The 19,886-nt window shown below is 39.5% G+C and overlaps 3 protein-coding genes across 3 annotated transcripts; 1 reads left to right on the top strand and 2 right to left on the bottom strand.

The window, feature by feature from the left end:
* Nucleotides 1-56: 56 nt before the first annotated feature.
* Nucleotides 57-3,682, bottom strand: igflr1 (IGF-like family receptor 1). The gene is made up of 7 exons (XM_069143072.1): nt 3,392-3,682; nt 3,057-3,249; nt 2,745-2,772; nt 2,074-2,143; nt 1,925-1,996; nt 1,614-1,718; nt 57-1,513 (listed from the first exon to the last, which is right to left on the bottom strand). The coding sequence occupies exons 1-7, from the start codon at nt 3,474-3,476 to the stop codon at nt 1,209-1,211; spliced, it is 858 nt and encodes a 285-aa protein (XP_068999173.1). The 5' UTR covers nt 3,477-3,682; the 3' UTR covers nt 57-1,208.
* A 1,783-nt stretch (nt 3,683-5,465) lies between these two features.
* On the top strand, nt 5,466-10,817 carry kcnj20 (potassium inwardly rectifying channel subfamily J member 20). Its single transcript, XM_069138576.1, is given in 8 exon segments — nt 5,466-5,473; nt 5,574-5,687; nt 5,689-5,788; nt 5,791-5,828; nt 5,830-6,030; nt 6,032-6,267; nt 6,270-6,405; nt 10,164-10,817. Coding segments are annotated over 8 exon segments (1,203 nt in total). The 3' UTR covers nt 10,534-10,817.
* Nucleotides 10,818-11,006: 189 nt separating this feature from the next.
* zbtb32 (zinc finger and BTB domain containing 32) lies at nt 11,007-17,782 on the bottom strand. Its single transcript, XM_069138564.1, has 4 exons — nt 16,770-17,782; nt 15,613-15,722; nt 13,570-13,734; nt 11,007-12,354 (listed from the first exon to the last, which is right to left on the bottom strand). The coding sequence occupies exons 1-4, from the start codon at nt 17,780-17,782 to the stop codon at nt 12,125-12,127; spliced, it is 1,518 nt and encodes a 505-aa protein (XP_068994665.1). The 3' UTR covers nt 11,007-12,124.
* Nucleotides 17,783-19,886: the final 2,104 nt, after the last annotated feature.

The following is a 19,886-nucleotide window of genomic DNA, read 5'->3' as shown; positions in this document are numbered from 1 at the left end:
TGTACTTTCTTTCACTAATTTACTTGAATTTTCGTTTGGGGCAGTTGTGTCATGCATTTTAAGCCTTTATGACAGAAATTGTTCTAAAGCAGGTATTTTTAAAGAGTTTTTTTTTTTTTTTTTTATTTAATTCTTTTGTTATGGTAGATTACTTATGGTCTTAGAATCAGGAGTAAAGTGAGAACTGTTTGCCTACTCAAGCCCACGATCTTTTTTTTTTTTTTTTTTTTTCACCCCCTCTTTCTCCGAACTTGACATCACGTTTTGTCTATATCTTAATCCCCTTTTCCTTCTTGCATGTCCAATCACTGGGATGGAGCCCAGATTATCTTGTGTCAATCACCTAGCTGACAACAACAGCAGAGTCACTCCCAACTCCTTGCAAGGATTCTACCTCAGCTGTTCAGACAGATGTTTGGGAATACTGATGCAAAATGAGAGGATGATGATTTAAGAATGGCTTGGTTTTAATATCCTGATGTGTGAGTGTGTGTCTGTGTGTATGTATGCTTATATGGGTGTGTTTGTCATTTTGTGAGTATGTGCGCAATGAAGGATGCAAAGCACTAGTCAAAACCTGAAGTTATCATGACCATCTCTCCCAGAATCTGTTAACAAAGCTGTATGTTATATATACACATATATATAAAAAAAAAAATATATATATATATAAAGTAGGGTTATTTTAAAGTAAATGTAAAAGACATGAAAATGAAAAATTATGTGCTCTTTAAATTTGTCTTTGTTACCATGTACAAATAAACCCTGAGTTTGTAAATATTTGTATACATATTTCTAAACCTGTTTAATTTTTCTATGCACTTTTTTATTTATAATGTTATTTGCTTAATAAAGATGTTCGGATGTTTGAACAGCCTTTACTTTTTATTACAAAAGTCAAGAGTTGAAAATACATGGTAATATGAATGTTACAGAAAGTTTGAATAAAAAAAAAAAAATGGACAATGTTGTATTTTGCTAAAAAAAAAAAAAAAGTCAGTCAATATAGCTTGTATATTTCAGTATATGCCAGCATCTGGGATATTTTGGCTTTACTTCTTTCCAGTGGGAGGAAGTGGAGCCGCATCGCTTATGTTTATATGCAGTCTACTGGATACACCAGTGGAAAAAGGGTGGAAATGCAAGAGACACCATTTTGTGATATAAAAGAACTGTCACATGTCAATCTCATTTGCTCTTTGATTTGTTTAGAGTTTGGCAAGAACCGCAATGGCATCATTGCGCTCCATATTTTTTAGCAGCTTAGCCAAGTGCTCAACAGTCCAGTCAGGGTTCCTGCTGGTGACTCCCTCCAGTAAAGCTTTCAGAGGGCTTTTACTGTCCTTCATAGAGTAGGCGTAAGTAATCCAGGTGGAGGGGAAGGAGCAGTAGGAAGCCAGATGTTTGGTGTTCTTTTGTCCAAGGCTCTCTGGATCCAACAAAATCACCAACTCCTCCAAAACATCCAGGTTGTCTAGGACTGTCTGTAAGGGCGCTGACAGAATGTGAGGACCTGTACATTACAAAAAAAAAGACGTGTAACATCTTAGACTGAGCAGAGGAAGTAAAAACAACTGGTTTGGCTGCAGCCTGCATTAGTTATTTCCACTCACTGAGAATATTCTCCAAGTCATTGTTACTTGCTGAAGCAGAAAGGGAAGAGAAGCCTGGACTGATGCATGAAGAGCTAACGTTGAAACTCATTGCTGTGTGTTGTCCTGCGTTACAGATGGGAGAGACACACAGTTACAGTACATTCAATGTCAGAATCATTTTCACCAGTCGCTCATTAAGCTGTGCTGCAAAATTACTCGGCAGGATAATAACATGTTTGCCCTGCACAGAAAGGCAGTAGTCAGCTTGTATGTCATTTCCCAGGCTCTGCTTTATTTATGCTCACTCGTCTGTGGTTAAATTTACAGACCTCTTTTCCGTTTGACGATCCAAGCAGATAAGACGACAATGATTAAAATAAGGATGGCAAATGGTACTGCCCCTGCAAAAATATAAGTTCAATTTAGTCAAGGAGGAAATGCATTCTTGTTTTCATGATTGAGTGCAGGTTTAACTTACATGCTACACCCAAGACATTTGGGATGGTTGGTGTAGTTGGTGTAAAGGTGGATCCTCTGTATGTCTGAGTCTGTAATGAAAACAGGTCTCTATCTGTTGCTAAAAGCCAAATAAAAACTCGTGTCTATGAACCATCTGTCATGTCAAAGCAAAACCATTTCCCTAGTTCTGTTAAGATAAAACTACCCCAAAAAAATACAAGTAAATGCCACTGCTGTCATATTGTTTTACCTATCAATTTACATTTATTGATTTTGTCAGCAGCTGTGAGCAGATGACTGCAGATTAATGATTTAAAAGCTGAATTAAAGATTTGATTTTGACCTGTTGATTATTATTTTGTTATTAGTATTAACTATCACCGTGCAACAACTATTTTTTTTTTCAAATAATTAATATCAATAGAAAAATATGAATGATCTGACTCAAACTGTAAAATCAGGGAAATTTTTACACGTGGGTGTGTTTCCGCTTTTGAGCTACGACCAGACGTAATAGTTTCCATAGGAACACAAAATGTTCTACCTGTCATGTCAGGACAGTCATGATTACCGCTGAGACATTACTACAAATAGCGGACATGCTGAGGAATCTTAGGTTTTAGAGGAGACAGAGTTCAACTTAAAATGCCTTTAAACTTTTGCTATATTTAGGGGGGCCAGCCTACTCACTGAGACAGGAATTTCGGTCGTCGCACTTCTGTTGAATGACAAAAACAAAAAACGAAACAAAAAAGCCAGGATGTTTTACTTAGAAAAAAACAAGGCGAGAAAATCATCTCCATGTAAAATGATGTGATTTTGTGGTGGGGTTGGAAAAACAACATCCTTCAACTTAAACTACACAAAAACTCCGATGCCTTTTCAGGGCGAGAAATAATTCCCGAAATCATTTTAAAAAAAAATTAAATAAAAAAAAAAAGTCGACTTTCGGTCGGCCCGCTGTTTAGCAACGTCACCAATGGTAAATTAACAAGTTCTTACCTTAGGTCGTGGCAAAGGATGTCATTTTCTCTGTCGCAGTCTCTCGTAACGTTATGTCCAAGCGGACATGAATTACAGGGTTTACAAAATGGGCTGCTGCCATCGTTGAAAGTGTTGGATTTGCACGGTCTATTGGGGGGCTCGTGTTGCCCTCCGTCGTCATCAAAGCCACAGTTAGTCGTAATTTGATATCCTATAGTATAATATAAGATAATATAATATAATATAATATAATAATAGTTGCACATACCTGGCTTAATATAATATAATATAATATAACATAATATAATATAATATAATATAATATAATATAATATAATAATAGTTGCACATACCTGGCTTTATAACACACGGTATACATTGTTTAATTTCTCTATCCCATCGGAATGCCAGATCAGGACAGTTCTTAGAGTGCCCCATCCTAAACTTTGCTCAAAAGAACAAATTCACAACCACTAATTTGTACAGCACAAACCCCTCCCACACAAACCATGATTCAAACCTTATGTTTGTTCCGTTTCCTTTTTTACTTAGAAATTACACCTCTTACATCTGTTTAGTCTTACTTCCGTCCCCAACGGGAGCCACCAGTTTATGTTCACAACTAATGAGACATTAGCCCGTCGTTTGTCTTCTTCCGTCTGTGTGAGTTCACAGTTTCTCACTTCTTGTGCTCATGCCACTGTTCTGCCACTTCCTGAGTATTTGTTGCTTGTTTGTGTAGAAGTGCTCAACTCCCCCAGTTTTTGTATTGGCTTTGAAGTAAACTTTTTGTTTGCTTGAATCTATCACCTGCTGCCTTGTTCATTGGAATCCTCTCCCCTGTGGATCTGTGTCAGATGAATAGTGCATGACTGAGTCACATTCATGTCAGTAATTTAGGCAACTGATTTTAGTTAGTTTCATCTCTTCCCTTTTTTGTTGTTTTGAAGGGGCACTCCAACCAGTATACTATTCATATGTCAACTTGTGCGTCTGTAGCCTTATTACAAATTGAAAATGTGGACTTTGAAAGGTTGAAAAACGGACCAGGCACAAGAGGACTATCAAAATATATTGGGTTGTACTATGGGAAATGCAGGATCCTGTGTCTTTTTGCGTTTTTACATAAGTTTCCCACCATTACCATTCAGGGGTTCCAAAAAAAAAATCAGGATCCTACATTTCCTATAATGCAACTCACAATATTCTGTCATTAACCCCTCCCTTCTAATGCACATTTCTTTATACACCACACAAGTTTTCAACAACAGCTTTTGTAACATTTAAGTGTTCAGCTGAAGCCAATGATAATGAGTAAAAGGAGCTTAATAAAAATCAGTGGCGAGCCCCTATGAAGGTTAGGTAGATGTATGACTTTGTTGCTTACTTATTTGTTACTCATTAAATCTGACATTTCATTGGAGCATTTCACTTCCCCAAATGTACCCCCACATTATTATTGCAAGGTTTTAAGTTGGAAATGGTATCATAGGCTGGTTCAGGTGTATTTTCTTGACATGTTAAGTGTTAAATTAGGGTTAATTCAGCTATGTTCAAGGTAACGGGTTTAGATAACCTTAGTACTCAGTACTATGTAGATATTCTCCATTAGAGGAGCAGCTGAGTCGATTGCTTGACTCAGTAGTATGCAGCCCTGTTGATACAGCCGGATGATTGAGAGGATATCCCCCTAAAGCTTGCTCTTCCTGTGTTGGCTGCTCAGGGCTCTCAGTATGCTATCCAAAAAAACATTGCTTCAAAAGAAAGTATTCGTCATCTTATGTCTGGAAAGTATCAACTGCCCTGCTCACTGGTTGGTTCATCTCGGACTAAATGTGGGAGTTCCACTTTATCCCATGAAAAGAAAATCCCGGAGAAATGCAAGCCACTGAGATGTATTTTCCAAGAAGCAGGAGTTTTTCTTGCAAATTCTTTGAAGATACACTGCACTGCTTATGTCAAATGTTTTCTTTGCCATTGTGAAATGGAAAAGGAAATGTTCAAGACAAAAAGACATACAGTATTACCACTTGGTCCATGCTTTGGAGTTTTCAGTGGCATGACACTATCTTCACCAAATTAAATCTTCTTTGGCTTAATGGACGAGTGTGCTATGTGTTACAGTTTTCTGAGCACTTTGAGTACTTCTAGTAATAAATTGGCTTGAAGGTTGAGATTGAAAGTTCATTGTTGACCTTGGAAACAGTTATTGACAAATTAATTTCAATCTGAAAGTCCAGTTTGAAGCTGATCTGTAGTTTTCAATTGTTGTTTAAAATGTTTCTGCTCAGGCCAATAGAAACCGCGCATTGTTTTGTGCAAAGGTTGAAACATGCATTTAGGGATGAAAATGCTCTTGAGGAAAATATGTCTTCTATTACCGTACTGAGAAGAATCAACTCAAATAGCCTCTTAAAATGATCCAAGATGTGGTGGTGAGTATTAACATCTGTTCCTCTTTTTTTTTAGCAGACACAAACAATAAAAATTCCAGACATCACGCCAGGGACTTAGTGTGTTATGCTGCCCTCGCAGTGCACTCGGTGTGCCGAACATGGGCTGCACCAGTCCCTTTCCTGTTATTAACAGCAGTCCTCTCCACAGCACCCCACTCTCTCCAGTACACAGCAACATATCCAGCCCTGCTAAAGACTCCCAACCTGCCCCCAGAAACCAGAGAGCAACTGTGCTATGTCTCCAAGGAAGGCAAGTGCCGTGTCAACCTGTCAGCTAAATGTAATGTAACCTGTGTCATATTTCTGAGAGGGGACGATTCCTGTCTGATATCTTTGTCTTTTGTGGACCTCCAGTACCGCTGGTTTATATTTGTTTTCATGATGTGCTATATCACCACCTGGTTCTTGTTTGCTGAGTTGTACTTCTTTAATGCCTCCTTTCGAGGTGACCTGGGACAAGAGAGACCTCTTGGCACCCGTGAGAACCACCTCAAAGCCCAAAGGCCCTGCTGTTTAGGTGTAGACGGCTTCATGGGGGGGCTGCATGTTCGCTAAAATATCCCGACCTAAGAAGCGGGCAGAGACGCTTCTTTTCAGTCGCACTTGTGTTATCGCAAACCGGGACGATCAGCTGTGTTTGATGTTCCGTCTAGGAGACCTGAAGGAAACCCACATGGTGGATGTAAAGATCAGAGAAAAATTAATCAAGTCCCGCCAAAAAGCTGTGGGCGAGTTCTGGCCACTGGAGCAGACAGAGATTGACATTGGCTGTGAAACCGACTTTCCCTGGTGGAGCCTCAAGTAATTCAGCACATTATTGACTCAAACAGTCCGCTGTGGGAACTGGGCTCAGAGCAGTTTAGATGATAGCAGTTTGAGATTATTGTAATCTTGGAGGGAATTATTGAGGCAACAGGGAAGTAATCAATTATAGTGTTTTTTTTAAAAGGGATAAAGAGGCAGATATCACACAAGTAAAGCAGATTTCCTCAAGATTCCTACTTCTGTTCCAAAATATTTTAGATTTTCTGTTGTCTTCCACACACAGTTTAGGATATCCACATAGATTTTCAGTGATGTTCAGGTCAGCTCCAGCTTTTGTTTCTTTAAGTAGCTCATGGTAGATTTTAAGGATGGCTTTGGATTAGTTTCTTGACAGACTTTATGATATTTGCATCCATAATTTGCAATGTTTCCTGGGCCACTCCCTGCAACACAACCTCAAAGCAGAATATTTTCACACAGTCAACAAGACATTTATTTCATCAACTGTTGCTCCTTTTTTCCCCTCTGAACATAACTTTTGGCAATTGTGGACAAAGGGTTACATTTCCATCTGTCCACAGCACTTGTTTCCAGTGACTCTGGTTTATCTAGATATGTGTCTGTATACTTCAGAAGTTGACTTTAGTGATATGGTGACATAAAGGTGTTGCATGCTGTGAAACCATTTTACACGGTGAGTGATGGAATAGCACTTATTAATATTTCTTCTTGAATATATTTGCTGTTGCAAACGGGTAATATGGAGCTGTAATTTCCAGGAGTCAATGATAACCTGGATTACAAACAACTGTCTCAAAAAGAAAGGGCATTCTATATTTCACAACAATACCATCGGTACCGGCGATTTTAATGGGGAACGTGAGGTCGTTGGCCAATAAGACGGATGAGCTCGGCGCACTGGTAAAGACCCAGCGGGAATACCGGGAATGCAGCATCATGTGTCTCACTGAGACATAGCTGCACTCACATTTCCCGGACCACAGTGCGGCCGTACCCGGCTTCAGGACTGTTCGGGCGGACAGGGACGCTGTGCAGAGCGGCAAGAAGAAAAGTGGTGGGATTGCAGTCTATGTGAACGAGAGGTGGTGCAATCCCGACCACGTGTGTGTGAAGGAACGTTTCTGTAGCCCGTACATTGAACTTCTAGCCGTGGGGACGCGCCCGTATTATTTACCGAGGGAGTTCTCGTCCGCCATTGTTATCGCTGTGTACGTTCCTCCATCAGCTGACGCAGAGGCAGCAGTGGACACCATCCACTCCACTGTGTCCAAACTTCAGACTAAGCATCCCGGTGCATTTTTGGCAGTTACTGGAGACTTTAACCACACCAGTCTGGATAAAGTACTGCCAACTTTGCACCAGCATGTTAACTGCCCCACCCGGAACAATAAAACCCCGGATCTCCTGAATGCTAATGCCCTTCCCCCCCTTGGTAGGTCGGATCACAACCTGGTCTTGCTGACTCCAAAGTATGTTCCTCTGGTGCAGAGGCAGCCTGTAACCACCAGGACTGTGAGGAGGTGGACACAGGAGGCTAAAGACGCCCTGCAGGACTGCTTTGAGTCCACGGACTGGGATGTGCTGTGTGGACCACATGGGGAGGACATCAACAGCATGACGGACTGTATCACAGAATACATCAAATTCTGTGAACACACCACCGTACCATCCTGGACTGTACGCTGCTTCCCCAACAACAAGCCGTGGATCACCAGTGACCTGAAAGTTCTTCTTAATCAGAAGAAAGCAGCCTTCAGGTCTGGGGACAGGGACGAGCTCAGGAGAGTGCAGCGCCACCTGAAGGAGAAGCTGAGAGAGTGCAAGGACTCTTACAGGAGGAAGCTGGAGGCCAAACTCCAGCAGAACAACGTGAGGGAGGTGTGGACCGGTATGAAGGAGATTACTGGGTTCAAAGGGAGAGAGAGACAACCAGGGGGCTCCCTGGAGAGGAACAATGAGCTAAACTGTTTCTTCAACAGGTTTAGTTCACCGCCCTCATCTGTCTCCTCCACACCTCACACACACCTCTGCTGCCTTCCCCCCTCCCCCCTCCGTCCTACCTGGTGAGCTGCATGGACACAGAGTCCTCAACTCCAAAGGGCTCTTCCACCATCGACACCATGACCCCCCTCACTGTAACGACTGGCCAGGTTAGGAGACAGCTGGAGAGACTCCACCAGCGCAAGGCTGCAGGACCTGACGGCATCAGCCCCGGGGTCCTGAAGACCTGACGCCGTCCAGCTGGCTGAGGTCCTACAACACCTCTTCAACCTGAGCCTGAAGCAGGAGGAAGTCCCGGTGCTGTGGAAGACGTCGTGCCTGGTTCCAGTCCCCAAGAAGACGACTCCATCTGGCCTCAACGACTACCGACATTGTCCTGCTGCAGAACCCGAGTTGGCTTCAGCTTGAGGTCACGAACAGATGGCCGGACATTCTCCTTCAGGATTTTTTTGGTAGACAGTAGAATTCATGGCTCCATTTATCACAGCAAGTCTTCCAGGTCCTGAAGCAGCAAACCAGCCCCAGACCATCACACTACCACCACCATATTTTACTGTTGGTATGATGTTCTTTTTCTGAAATGCGATGTTCCTTTTACGCCAGATGTAATGGGACACACACCTTCCAAAAAGTTCAACTTTTGTCTCGTCAGTCCACAGTATTTTCCCAAAAGTCTTGCGGATCATCAAGATGTTTTCTGGCAAAAATGAGATGAGCCTTAATGTTCTTTTTGCTCAGCGGTGGTTTTGGTCTTGGAACTCTGCCATGCGGGCCATTTTTGCCCAGTCTCTTTCTTATGGTGGAGTCATGAACACTGACCTTAACTGAGGCAAGTGAGGCCTGCAGTTCTTTGGATGTTGTTGTGGGGTCTTTTGTGACCTCTCGGATGAGTTGTCGCTGCGCTCTTGTGGTAATTTTGGTCGGCCGGCCACTCCTGGGAAGGTTCACCACTGTTCCATGTTTTCTCCATTTGTGGATAATGGCTCTCACTGTGGTTCGCTAGAGTCCCAAAGCTTTAGAAATGGCTTTATAACCTTTTCCAGACTGATAGATCTCAATTACTTTCTTTCTCATTTGTTCCTGAGTTTCTTTGGATCTTGGCATGATGTCTAGCTTTTGAGGATCTTTTGGTCGACTTCACTTTGTCAGGCAGGTCCTATTTAAGTGATTTCTTGATTGAGAACAGGTGTGGCAGTAATCAGGCCTGGGTGTGGCTGGAGAAATTGAACTCAGGTGTGATAAACCAGTTAAGTTATGTTTTAACAGGAGGGGGCAAACACTTTTTCACACAGGGCCATGTGGGTTTTGATTTTTTTTTTCTCCCTTAATAATAAAAACCTTCATTTAAAAACTGCATTTTGTGTTTACTTGTGTTATCTTTGACTAATATTTAAATTTGTTTGATGATCTGAAACATTTAAGTGTGACAGACATGCAAAAAAATTGGAAATCAGGAAGGGGGCAAACACTTTTTCACACCACTGTATCTATCTACAACACTATATTGTTTCAGACTGCATTACATTTCAGGTATAATTCAATTTAAATTGCCTGTTTTCGTGTGAAACATTTTGACTTGTCACAGGTAGTGAATGTTATTGAATTCCATTTAGATGTTTCAGATTCTGGCCTTTTACATGCTGCCTGCCTCACAGTCACTCTGTCATGGCTTACTGGGACACTTGAACAGAACATCATTAGTGTTATAACACAATTGTATTTTCCTAAGTCAAATGTCTGATGTGAAAAAGAGCTGTTTAATGCCCTGACTTGCAATGCAATCTTGACTTCTGCAAATGTGGAGATTCAGACATACAGTTGCATCATGTGGCCATCGCTGTGTACTCAAAACTAACCGTTACTTCTATCTCATTATTTTAATCACAGGGATGATGTGCCAAGCCAAGCCATCTTGTTTTGAAACACAGGTTGAGTGGGGTGCTCGCTTTGAACTGTGCATGACGCTGGAGAAGAGCTCATTCAGGGTGGACCTCCGGTGGTTCCACACCACCTACTGGGTACCTCTACCTGACTGCAGTGCCAGCCAGGTACACCAGTTAATGGCTCTAGCAGAGTGTAAAGTCCAAAGCCACAAAGGCAACAGAGACTGGGAAACTTGGGCCGAGGGAATGGCTGAGGAGGACAATAACAAGCAACCAACTCATGGAGCTTTCACTGTTGATAATATTCAGCAGGAGAGAATGTCTGAAGGGAATGAAAGTGAAGTGAGTGCAGTAAAAAGCATGCCATAACAGGAGCTGATACAATACTTTTTGCACTATTTCTAATAGTATTTATAGTAAATAATTTATCAGAAAGGTGTATAAGAATCAGCCTTTTTCACATATGGCCCTGGCATGTCAGAATATGAAACCCACAGGTATGAATAGAAAAAAAATTGTTGTTTTAATTGACTGTTTGTTAAACCTCACACACAAATATTGTTTCAAGGGTAATTCCCAGCATTATATGTTCCCCAGATTCATATGGCACATATTGGTCACATAAAAAAAAGGGCCCTATGTTTCCCAGCTTTACATAACACATAATATGAAACTGAATAAGATGTTGCTTAGCTCTATATAGCTTTAATCAGATAATCACTGTTCTGGGAAGTTGATCAGCCAGCGGTCAGCTCAAACTCATTTTAACAGTGATATGTACATGTCTTTCATTAGCTGTACAAATGACAATGAGAACTGCCACATTAACTGTTGTTTGTAAGCTTGTTTATTTGATGCTAGTAGTCAAGGACATGGCATATTGATACATTAAAGTCCGTAAATGAAAAAAAAAACGAGTAAAATTTTTATTTATGACAAGCGTACATATTAAAATTATGGTGTACAAAACAAATAATTTTCAGTGGAAATAGGCCCGAAAGCTGTACAGAGAGCTCACTCTAGGCAGCAATGTGCATAGTTACGTATATGAGGACAGCTGGGATAACTTCAGCCGTACAACTTGTGTGATTTCTCTACAGAAGTATGTCAGCTACTAAATATCACTATTACTTTTGAGACACAGTACAGTATGTTCAGATATTTCGAGTTATAGGCAGCCTGGTATCGAAGACTAAAAATGCAGGTAACCTAGTAATGGAAGAATTAAAATTTGAAAGTGCTGGACCCTTTTTTTTTTTTTTTTAATCTCTAGCCAGACAGACAACAGCAAAAGGTCTTTTGTTCTCATCACAATCCATCCAATGAACTGGCCCACATTAATAAAATATATAGTAACAAATATTTGGTAAAATAAAGTCCCTTTTAACTGTTATTTTGTTGTCATATGTGGGATTTGGCTGGCCTTTCTGTCATGCTGTGGCATGCTACAAGATTGTTGCAGTGATTATCCTCATGAGGGTGCTATAAACCTGGGTCAAACTTGCAAAGCTTGCACAACCAGTCCAATAATTGTGAAAAGTCAGGGGGAAGGTGCCTGCTTCATTAGAAGAGGATGAGTTGTTAATGTGGCATTAAATGCACGGTAAACACTTTCAATACCTTTTCAGACATTTTATTGGAAATTAAAGCTGCACTTCTCTGTTCAATACTTGTGCATGTGAATAGAGAACAGTTTCAGTTTGTACAGACGTTATTGCTTCGACCTTAATAGCCCCAGTTTGTGCCTATGTATTATTGTGTTGTGTTATTATAGTGTTCGGAAAATGGCCTTCTGTTTTTTTGTTTTTTTTTCACTTCACGAGTAATTTATCCTTCTGATAAAAAAAAAAAAGATGTTCACACTGAGTATGTAATGATAAAACACAAAACGCACAAAGCAAAGCTACAGCTATGAGAACTTTGTATAGATGGAGGTGTCTGGGCTGTGAGGTATATGGCTTCAGATGTGGGAGATGTACAGGTAGGTGTTGTTGATGCTCCAGTCAGGAGGAAAGTCTTGCACGGCGTGGCCCTTGATGTGCCTCTGCATGGCGACCAGGCTGCTGCAAAACTCCAGGCACACCGTGCACTGGTAGGGTGCAGCCCCGCCGTGAGTCCGCAGGTGCTTGATCATGGCTGAGTAGTCCCGTGAGCGCTGACCACAGAGACGACACTCAAAGGGTTTCTCTCCTTGAAGCAGAGAGAAGAGACAGCAGGGGGCACAGGAAGGAAGACAGCAGAGGGGGAAGAGAGGTGTCACTTCCGAGAGGGACTCGTACATTTAGGTGTTAAAACCATATTTTTTGCCTGTTTTCTAGCATTTGGTCATTTTATAGCCGATAACTTTTCAATATTTAGTTGTTATATCCCAAACTGTAAAACCCAAACCCAGGCATGTCACTGCTACTTAATAGTAGTTCATCCAGTATTTTTTTTTCCAATTTAAAGGTGAGTGAAATCACAAACTGGGATATTTTTAAAAACATCTGTGTGCGAATATGAAAAAATACAACTTATTAGATTCAATATTATGCAAGATTTGCATCTTTCAGGTTTATAACAATAACATTCAAGTAGGCTAGGGGTTAAAAGTTGCGTTTAAGATATTGTTTTAATGTTTTTACCAGTGGCCTATTTTGAAGTAGTTTCATTTAGCACCATTAGCTTGGCAAGTTTGAACCAATTCAAATTATTGTGTGTGCGTCACAACGTTGCAAATTGTTTTTCCTTTTGAATTATTCGCTGCTGGTTTCACAACAATATGCAATATACAGCTACATATGTTTAAAAATGTGTTTGAACTATTGCTACATAAAAATGTTGCCTCGATGATAGCAGTTAAAGCAGAAATGATGTTCACTGTCGATCAATAGATTTTTTTGTGTCACGCAAGTTTCAAGTCTGCCAGTTCCAAGTTTCTGTCAGGGGAGCTTCACAGTATTAAAATGAGTAGAAAACTGTCAGCTGCCTGGAAGATGGTTAAAAATGAAAAAAAAAACGAAAAAAAAACCAGTCCTCTTTGGAAGACGTTCATATGTAATCGAAAGTATACAGCTGAATTGTTAGGAAATGGTCTAAAATATTCAAAAGTGCTGGCACAGGCCTGACAGCCTAGTTTATCTGACTTCAGTCTGTAACAAGCTTTATGCTAAACTTGTAAATTATTTTATTTAATTTTTATTAGCCATCACTATGGTTAGGAATACTCTTGGGTCCTAACAGATGTAATGTCTAACTATTCTCATAAGCACCATGAGTCACAGAGCAAGTTTAGATTTCTTGTCAGAATTTTTTAAAATGTATCCTTAAGTGTGACACAAACTGTAAATAATAAATAATCAGAGTAAATGAACTCAAAAGTTAGTGCACTTTTGTTGTGCATTGCACATTTAACAGCACGTTTACCGGTGTGAACTCGGTGGTGTGTGTCCAGTTGATGTTTAAGGCTAAACTTCTTGGGACAGTGTTGGCACTGGTAGGGTTTTTCTCCTCTGTGGTCTCCTCTGGTCTCTGCCTCACGCTGCACCACATCTCCTCTTCCACAGAACCGACATCCTGCACAAGTTTTACCTGTAAAAACAACAGGATGAGGGAAAATGGGTGAAGGTGTGAATATTGAAGTGACAAAAACACCATAAACGTACTGTGGTTCAAACGCTTACAACAACCAACATTGCTGTTAAAGTGTTATAGAAACATACAGCTCCAGTATGTTCCTTCATGCTTCTGCCAAACACAGTATTAAATGAGAATTTCTCACTGTTTTCCTCTATGTTTTTTCTTTAACTCTTTAGTTGTGAATTATTTGCAAAGGTGATTGTTATATATTGACGTTAAATAATAAAGAGATCTACAGGCCACCAGCATATTTCAAAAACATAACTGAATCCATTTTAGACCTACAATTCTTAATTGATTAATCAATTAGTGGATCAACAGAAAATGTTTTGCAGAATAATTATTAAGTATGTAATTGGTCAATTGTTTATGTCTTTGTAAGTTGGGCATTTTTGGGCTTTTGGAGTTATGGTTGTACAAAACAAGATTCCTCATGGGCTCTATAACATATTGGTGGGCATGTTTCACTATTTTCTAACATTTTATGGACCAAATTTCAAATTAGGTAGTTGAAAAATAAACATCAGATTAATTGATAACGACAGTGCAGTTCCTACAATCCTGTTCACGGGAACAGTCACACTTACTGACCACCTTGACCTGACCAAGTATTAAAAAAAAAGGGAACTAATGATTGTTGCGAGAGCTTTAAAAATATATGTTAATGTGACAAATAGTATTGTTATTGCATTTTAGAGACACAAGTAATTTTTTGTCTAGCACTCTGTTATTTTCCTGTCACTCTACATGTATCTCTTCTCTAAAAATGATAAAGGTGTGATTTTGAGGTTGAGGTAGCAACTCTGAAGCTTTTCAGTAGCCTATTTTGTTTTTAGGGTCGCTCAAGTGAAAACATGGGCCTTGTAGTTTAGACAGGATGCTGAAAGTTTTGAAAATAAACCGCAACAATTGAATACTTACTATTCTAGACACCAACTACTGTCATTTGCGTGTTTCCTGTCCAATATACCGCTTCACTTCTAACTTTAAAAACCCAACTTTGTATCACACTTGAATTTGTGTGAATCCTCTTTGAGAATAAATCATTTCTTGGGAAGGTATTTTGCTTTGAAATGATAATAATAATAATAACAAATTTTGTTAACATGCCAAAAATAGAATTCATATACAGTATCTATACATTATATAAAGTACATATACAGTACATGTATAGTGAAGAAAAAGCGATAAGGAAACAAGGCAACATAAGGAAACGGTGAATGATTTTTAGTAATGACTTGAGCAGCTTCATTAATTGAAAAGTGAGTTATTGCACTGGAGTCACTTGTAATGCACATTTTTACCATAATCTAATCTTTTCAAGTATGAACATGATGTTCCATTGAGCAGAGATATTTAACATCAGATAAGGAGTTTGTCAGCTTGATTGTGCACATACACACGGATGTACACATATACATGCACACATGCAAACTGACAGTGAGGCTCATTTTTGTGTTTCTCACAATTACACAAGTAGAATCAATATGTTTGACTTTTTTGGCGAAGGAAAAACCGCTGTTACGACGAAGTACATACTGTACTGCATGTATCTAGCTGTATCTTGTAACCACACTACTGCTCCTCCTGCACCATGCTTTCAAAACCACAGCTCTTTTTTTTTCATCACTTTCCATTGCGTTGCTACGTAGCTGGAGTCTGCCAAGGTAGGGGTCATGAGAAGAACTGTCTCACTATCTTGTTAAATTGATCAGTTCTACACAGGATAAGTACTTCTACAGCTGCCAAAGTGCTGTAGAGCAATAATAGTACATTCAGTGTGTTGTGATTATTAATAAAGAGCATGTTTTTTGTTTTTCATATCATTACCTAATTGTGTGGAGGCTGATTCCCGCAGTACTGCATTATCCTGGAGACTTGTACTGCAGTGCTGGCAGTCTTTCACTCTCACTGTGCTGGCTTTATGCTCCTCTGGGTAACTGTGAAAAAAGAAAAAAGAATTCTTACGCAACAAGTTACAAAATAAAAGGAAGATGCACTAATTGTATCTTTAACACAATTGAAACAACTCTTATTTGTGTGCCTACAACATACATCAATGCAAAAAAAATATAACTGCAATAAACTTATTCTAAGGCATATTTTTTAAAGTATAACATAAAAAATGTCTGCTTTTACAACATTATGCATTAGGTTAGGTTAGGTTAGGTAGTTACTTTATTAATCCCCGAGGGGACATTTTTTAAATTTATCATATATTACGTCCTCAAACACCCTTTCCTTCCTCTCCAATCCCAACCACAAAATAAAAGTGCTTTCAACTTTCAACTCCATTATTCAGGTAGCAGGATAATAAAGGATACTAGAGGAAAGCTATTCTTTCCACAAAGACACACAGCAGTTTTGAACATTTTCTTGTGGTACAAACATGGCCAGTCTAAACACTGAAAGTATGTTTCAGTGGGTGGAAAAACATAAATTCTGCAAAGAAGGGGAGAAATTTAGGGGGCTCCCCTTCATGCATTGTCTGGTTACGCTGTGTGGAACACTGTATAATATGCACAGACTTGAAAGAAATTGGTAAATCACATAAAAACAAAGTCAATGAGGTTTTCACACTATCTAGTATCGCCAAGGAGTGCGGTGAATTTCCTTAGAATCAGAGCAAAAGTATAATTTCTCTCAATCCAATTCAAAAAAACAAAACAAATCAAAAGTTGTATTTGTTTAATTATTTTACTATCTTATGCTGTGAAACCAGGATTATTGTTTCTCAAAAAAAGAGCTTGAGAGACTTGGACTGGCAGGGAAGGGTTAACAGCTGAAACTCATCTCGCTGGAAAGTGCAAGAGGCTTGATCACACACATCTACCCAAACAGTAGTGAGTCAGGTACGGTGGCTGTCGCAAAGGAACAATTGAGCACATTCGGGGATTCTAAATGACTCTGTGAGAGGAAAAACATGGAGACAATGACTAGAAATAAAAAAATAAAGTTTCCAAAATCATGTCCAAGTTCTGACTTACCTTGTATCACCAGTTTGAAATGCTCTCTGGCTGGATTTTTTTCTTTTTAACAGGCCTTGCTTGATTATGCTGCCCATCCGTGCAGATCCAGTGTAAAGGTTTTGTGTATAACGGGGATGGAAATATGGGTAGCTCATTACAGAGTTCTGAACTGGAGCTTGAGAGAGGGAACCCAGTAGGGGGAACATGTGGGGAGTGGAGAGGGAGAATGGGTTTACTACAGAGGTCTGGTTTGGGGACTGAAGGGGGTGACCTGCAACTAGGTTTGTGTAGTTTTCTGCTATACGCCTCAGGGTGCTCACAGAGTCCCACACGTTTGTGGAGAAAGTCCAGGGACAAGAGAACGAGGAACTGCTGGCGGTAGGCCTGGTAATAACACTATCTCTGTTGTAGCATGAGGCAGACCCGGGGGACAATTTGGGTTTCTTTTTTGGGGATGGTGGACTGTTGTGGTTCTTAGGAGGATCAGAGGGGGAAAGGTTTTCTGTGACAGTGCTACCGCTTGCTTTCTCTCGACGGGAACATGTCTGTTGGAGTCTGTCCTCATGAACTGGACTTTTGTTTTTCTTTTGACCTTTCTTGTCTGCACTTTGCTTTTCTTCTTTGACATCTGTGATCTCTCTGCTTTTGGCCTCTTCTCTGGCTCGAGAATGCCGGTCTAGCTGCTTCCGGCACTGGTCCACCAGTAGCTGCATCTCCAGCAGCTGAGCAGCTCTCAGCAGGAGATGCAGATCATCCACAGACACCTCAAGAGCTTCAGTGTAGGTGAAGTCCAGAACTTGCTGGAAGGTATGGGGTGAGAAATACTCCAGAGTGCAGTGGACGGGGCTGTCTGTCTCTCCTTGGACTAACTGCTTTGCTAAAGTTCTGCTAGCACAGGCTAGTACCAGCCGATGAGCCCGGAAAGTTTGACTCTTTACCGAGATGATGGCATCGCAGAGCGACCCTGAGCGACGTAAGGCATCTGCCTGCCGCAGAAAGTTGAAGTACTGGGTGTTATTGATTCGGATCATTTCTGAAGTTCTGTAGAAATTCTATGAAAGGTCTGAAAAGAGAAAACCAAATAGCATGATCCTATCAGATTATGCCCACACTTTTTATAATTAGTTATTCATTTGGTTGTTGTGTGACATTTGTAGAAATGAAAGTAGGAAAGTAGAATCACTTTGCAAATCAACAGCAGGGATCGGCCTGTGTTGAACAGACATATTTTTGTTTCTCTGTGCTTTTTACTGTTTTTTTTTTCCATCCTTTCCAGACAGTATTACCTGTATTGAAAGTTGAGGGGGCAGAATATACCTGAGGGGATTTCAGTATTGTTTATATTATGAAAAGTTGGTTTAACAGGCAGTTTAACTTTAAGCTACTTTGAAAAACTGTCTGTTGTTTGATTTTTTTTCCTTAAAGTGTAAAGATTCTCACTTTTTTTTAAAAATGAAAATTTTCCTCAATCACAGTTCTGTATGTTATCATGTTAAAATGTCTGGTTGATGGTTTGAAATGTATTCTGCTGTGTGGAAGCTTTGATATTCGGAGTCTGCATACACACTCTGAAGCCACAAAGCCCGAACAATATATGAAACCATGACTAATGACTGTACACACGAGTAAACATGAGTAAAGTTTGAATGTCAATAACAATAAGACAAAATTTGGGCGCACTTAACACCAAATGCAGGAGTGTGCAGGGGTTGAATATGTAAATATGTAAGTTGGTCACAGAAATCATTGGAATTTTACATCTAAAATTGAGAATACATGGATGAAAATGCTGCAGTTGCACGATGAAACTACCGGATGCCTGAGAAGTTGTGATCTTCGCACAGTCAGAAGTTTATAATGAACTTTTATGATTATACAGTGTGCGGTCGGCTTCTGAGGCATAGGTCACAAGTACTACGTGCTATTACAGAGGGTTTTTTTTGTTGTCTTTTTGTGCACAATTGCAAACCCATCTGATAGTGACTGTAAATGGAAAAAAGATGTAAAACGAAACAACATTTAACAGTCTCGTTACTGGAATAATACAAAACAATTCATACATTACTAGGGCACTTTCAAAGTGTCCCGCCCTCTCTCGCTGTTGTTAAATTTATTTAGTAAAGTGATTTGAAATCACTGAAATCAGCAATAACTCTAAATTGATTTCTCAATAATCTTATTCAAAATTTAAAAAATAGCAGCATTTCCAAGACATTTAAATATAAGTACTGAATGTTACAGCATGTAGCACTGACAGTGAAAGTAACAATAGAGCAACGGTATTATCAACATAAATAGTTCCTTAGATTTACTGTACGCACGGGTGAGATGGCAAGCTAAAGGTTTCACTTTAGTATGCATTCATTATTTTAATTAAAAGATTCACCACAATAATCAAATATGTAGTGGTCAGTGAACAGTGTTGAGAGCATGAAGGAAAATTATCAGCAAAGTATAGCAAATTAAGCATGCATTATTAGTATATCATCAGCGTACAAGAATGGAAGGCGGTACCGTAGATCTGTTATTGTCATGACATTCATAATTATCATAAACTTTTCACAGATTGAGCACAATTGTTTTACTTCATATTATGACAAATAGCAGCATCACAAATTTATCAAGTGATAGGCCTATGTTTTGGAGTTTTTGTCAAGAGAAAATGTCTTCTGTAAATTCACAGGTTTTTTACAGTTGTTATTTTAATTCATTTAAAACAACAACAATAATAATAACAACAATAATTATAATAAGGCTATCAGTATATTTAATAATAATAATGTCTCGGTAATATTAGTAGTCACGGTAGCAAAACTACAATGATAGTAATTGAGCGGGTGGATTCACATGGTGTTCTACAATATATTTTGTGATAAATAACTTTAAAGTTACTTTGGTTAAACATGATTTTATATACATGGACATTTTGCAGAGACTTTAAATTGCTCCTAATAGGGAAATTCTCTATTTATTTGCAACCACATTTCAGAAATGTTACAGTCTTTTGGTGCAAGTTAAATGGCAATTAATAATTTGTTAGAATGTATTTTCAAACACTGCAGCTGTCTTTATTCACGTGAATACTATGAACCTAAAGCTGTATAATTGTGGGTTGTAGTAATGCATGTAGTAGTG

Source organism: Embiotoca jacksoni, unplaced genomic scaffold (genome assembly GCF_022577435.1).
Source record: "Embiotoca jacksoni isolate LCO1_2020_lvr unplaced genomic scaffold, fEmbJac1.0.p SCAF_11, whole genome shotgun sequence".
NCBI lineage: Eukaryota > Metazoa > Chordata > Actinopteri > Embiotocidae > Embiotoca > Embiotoca jacksoni.
This window is presented reverse-complemented; position numbering and strand designations above follow the sequence as displayed.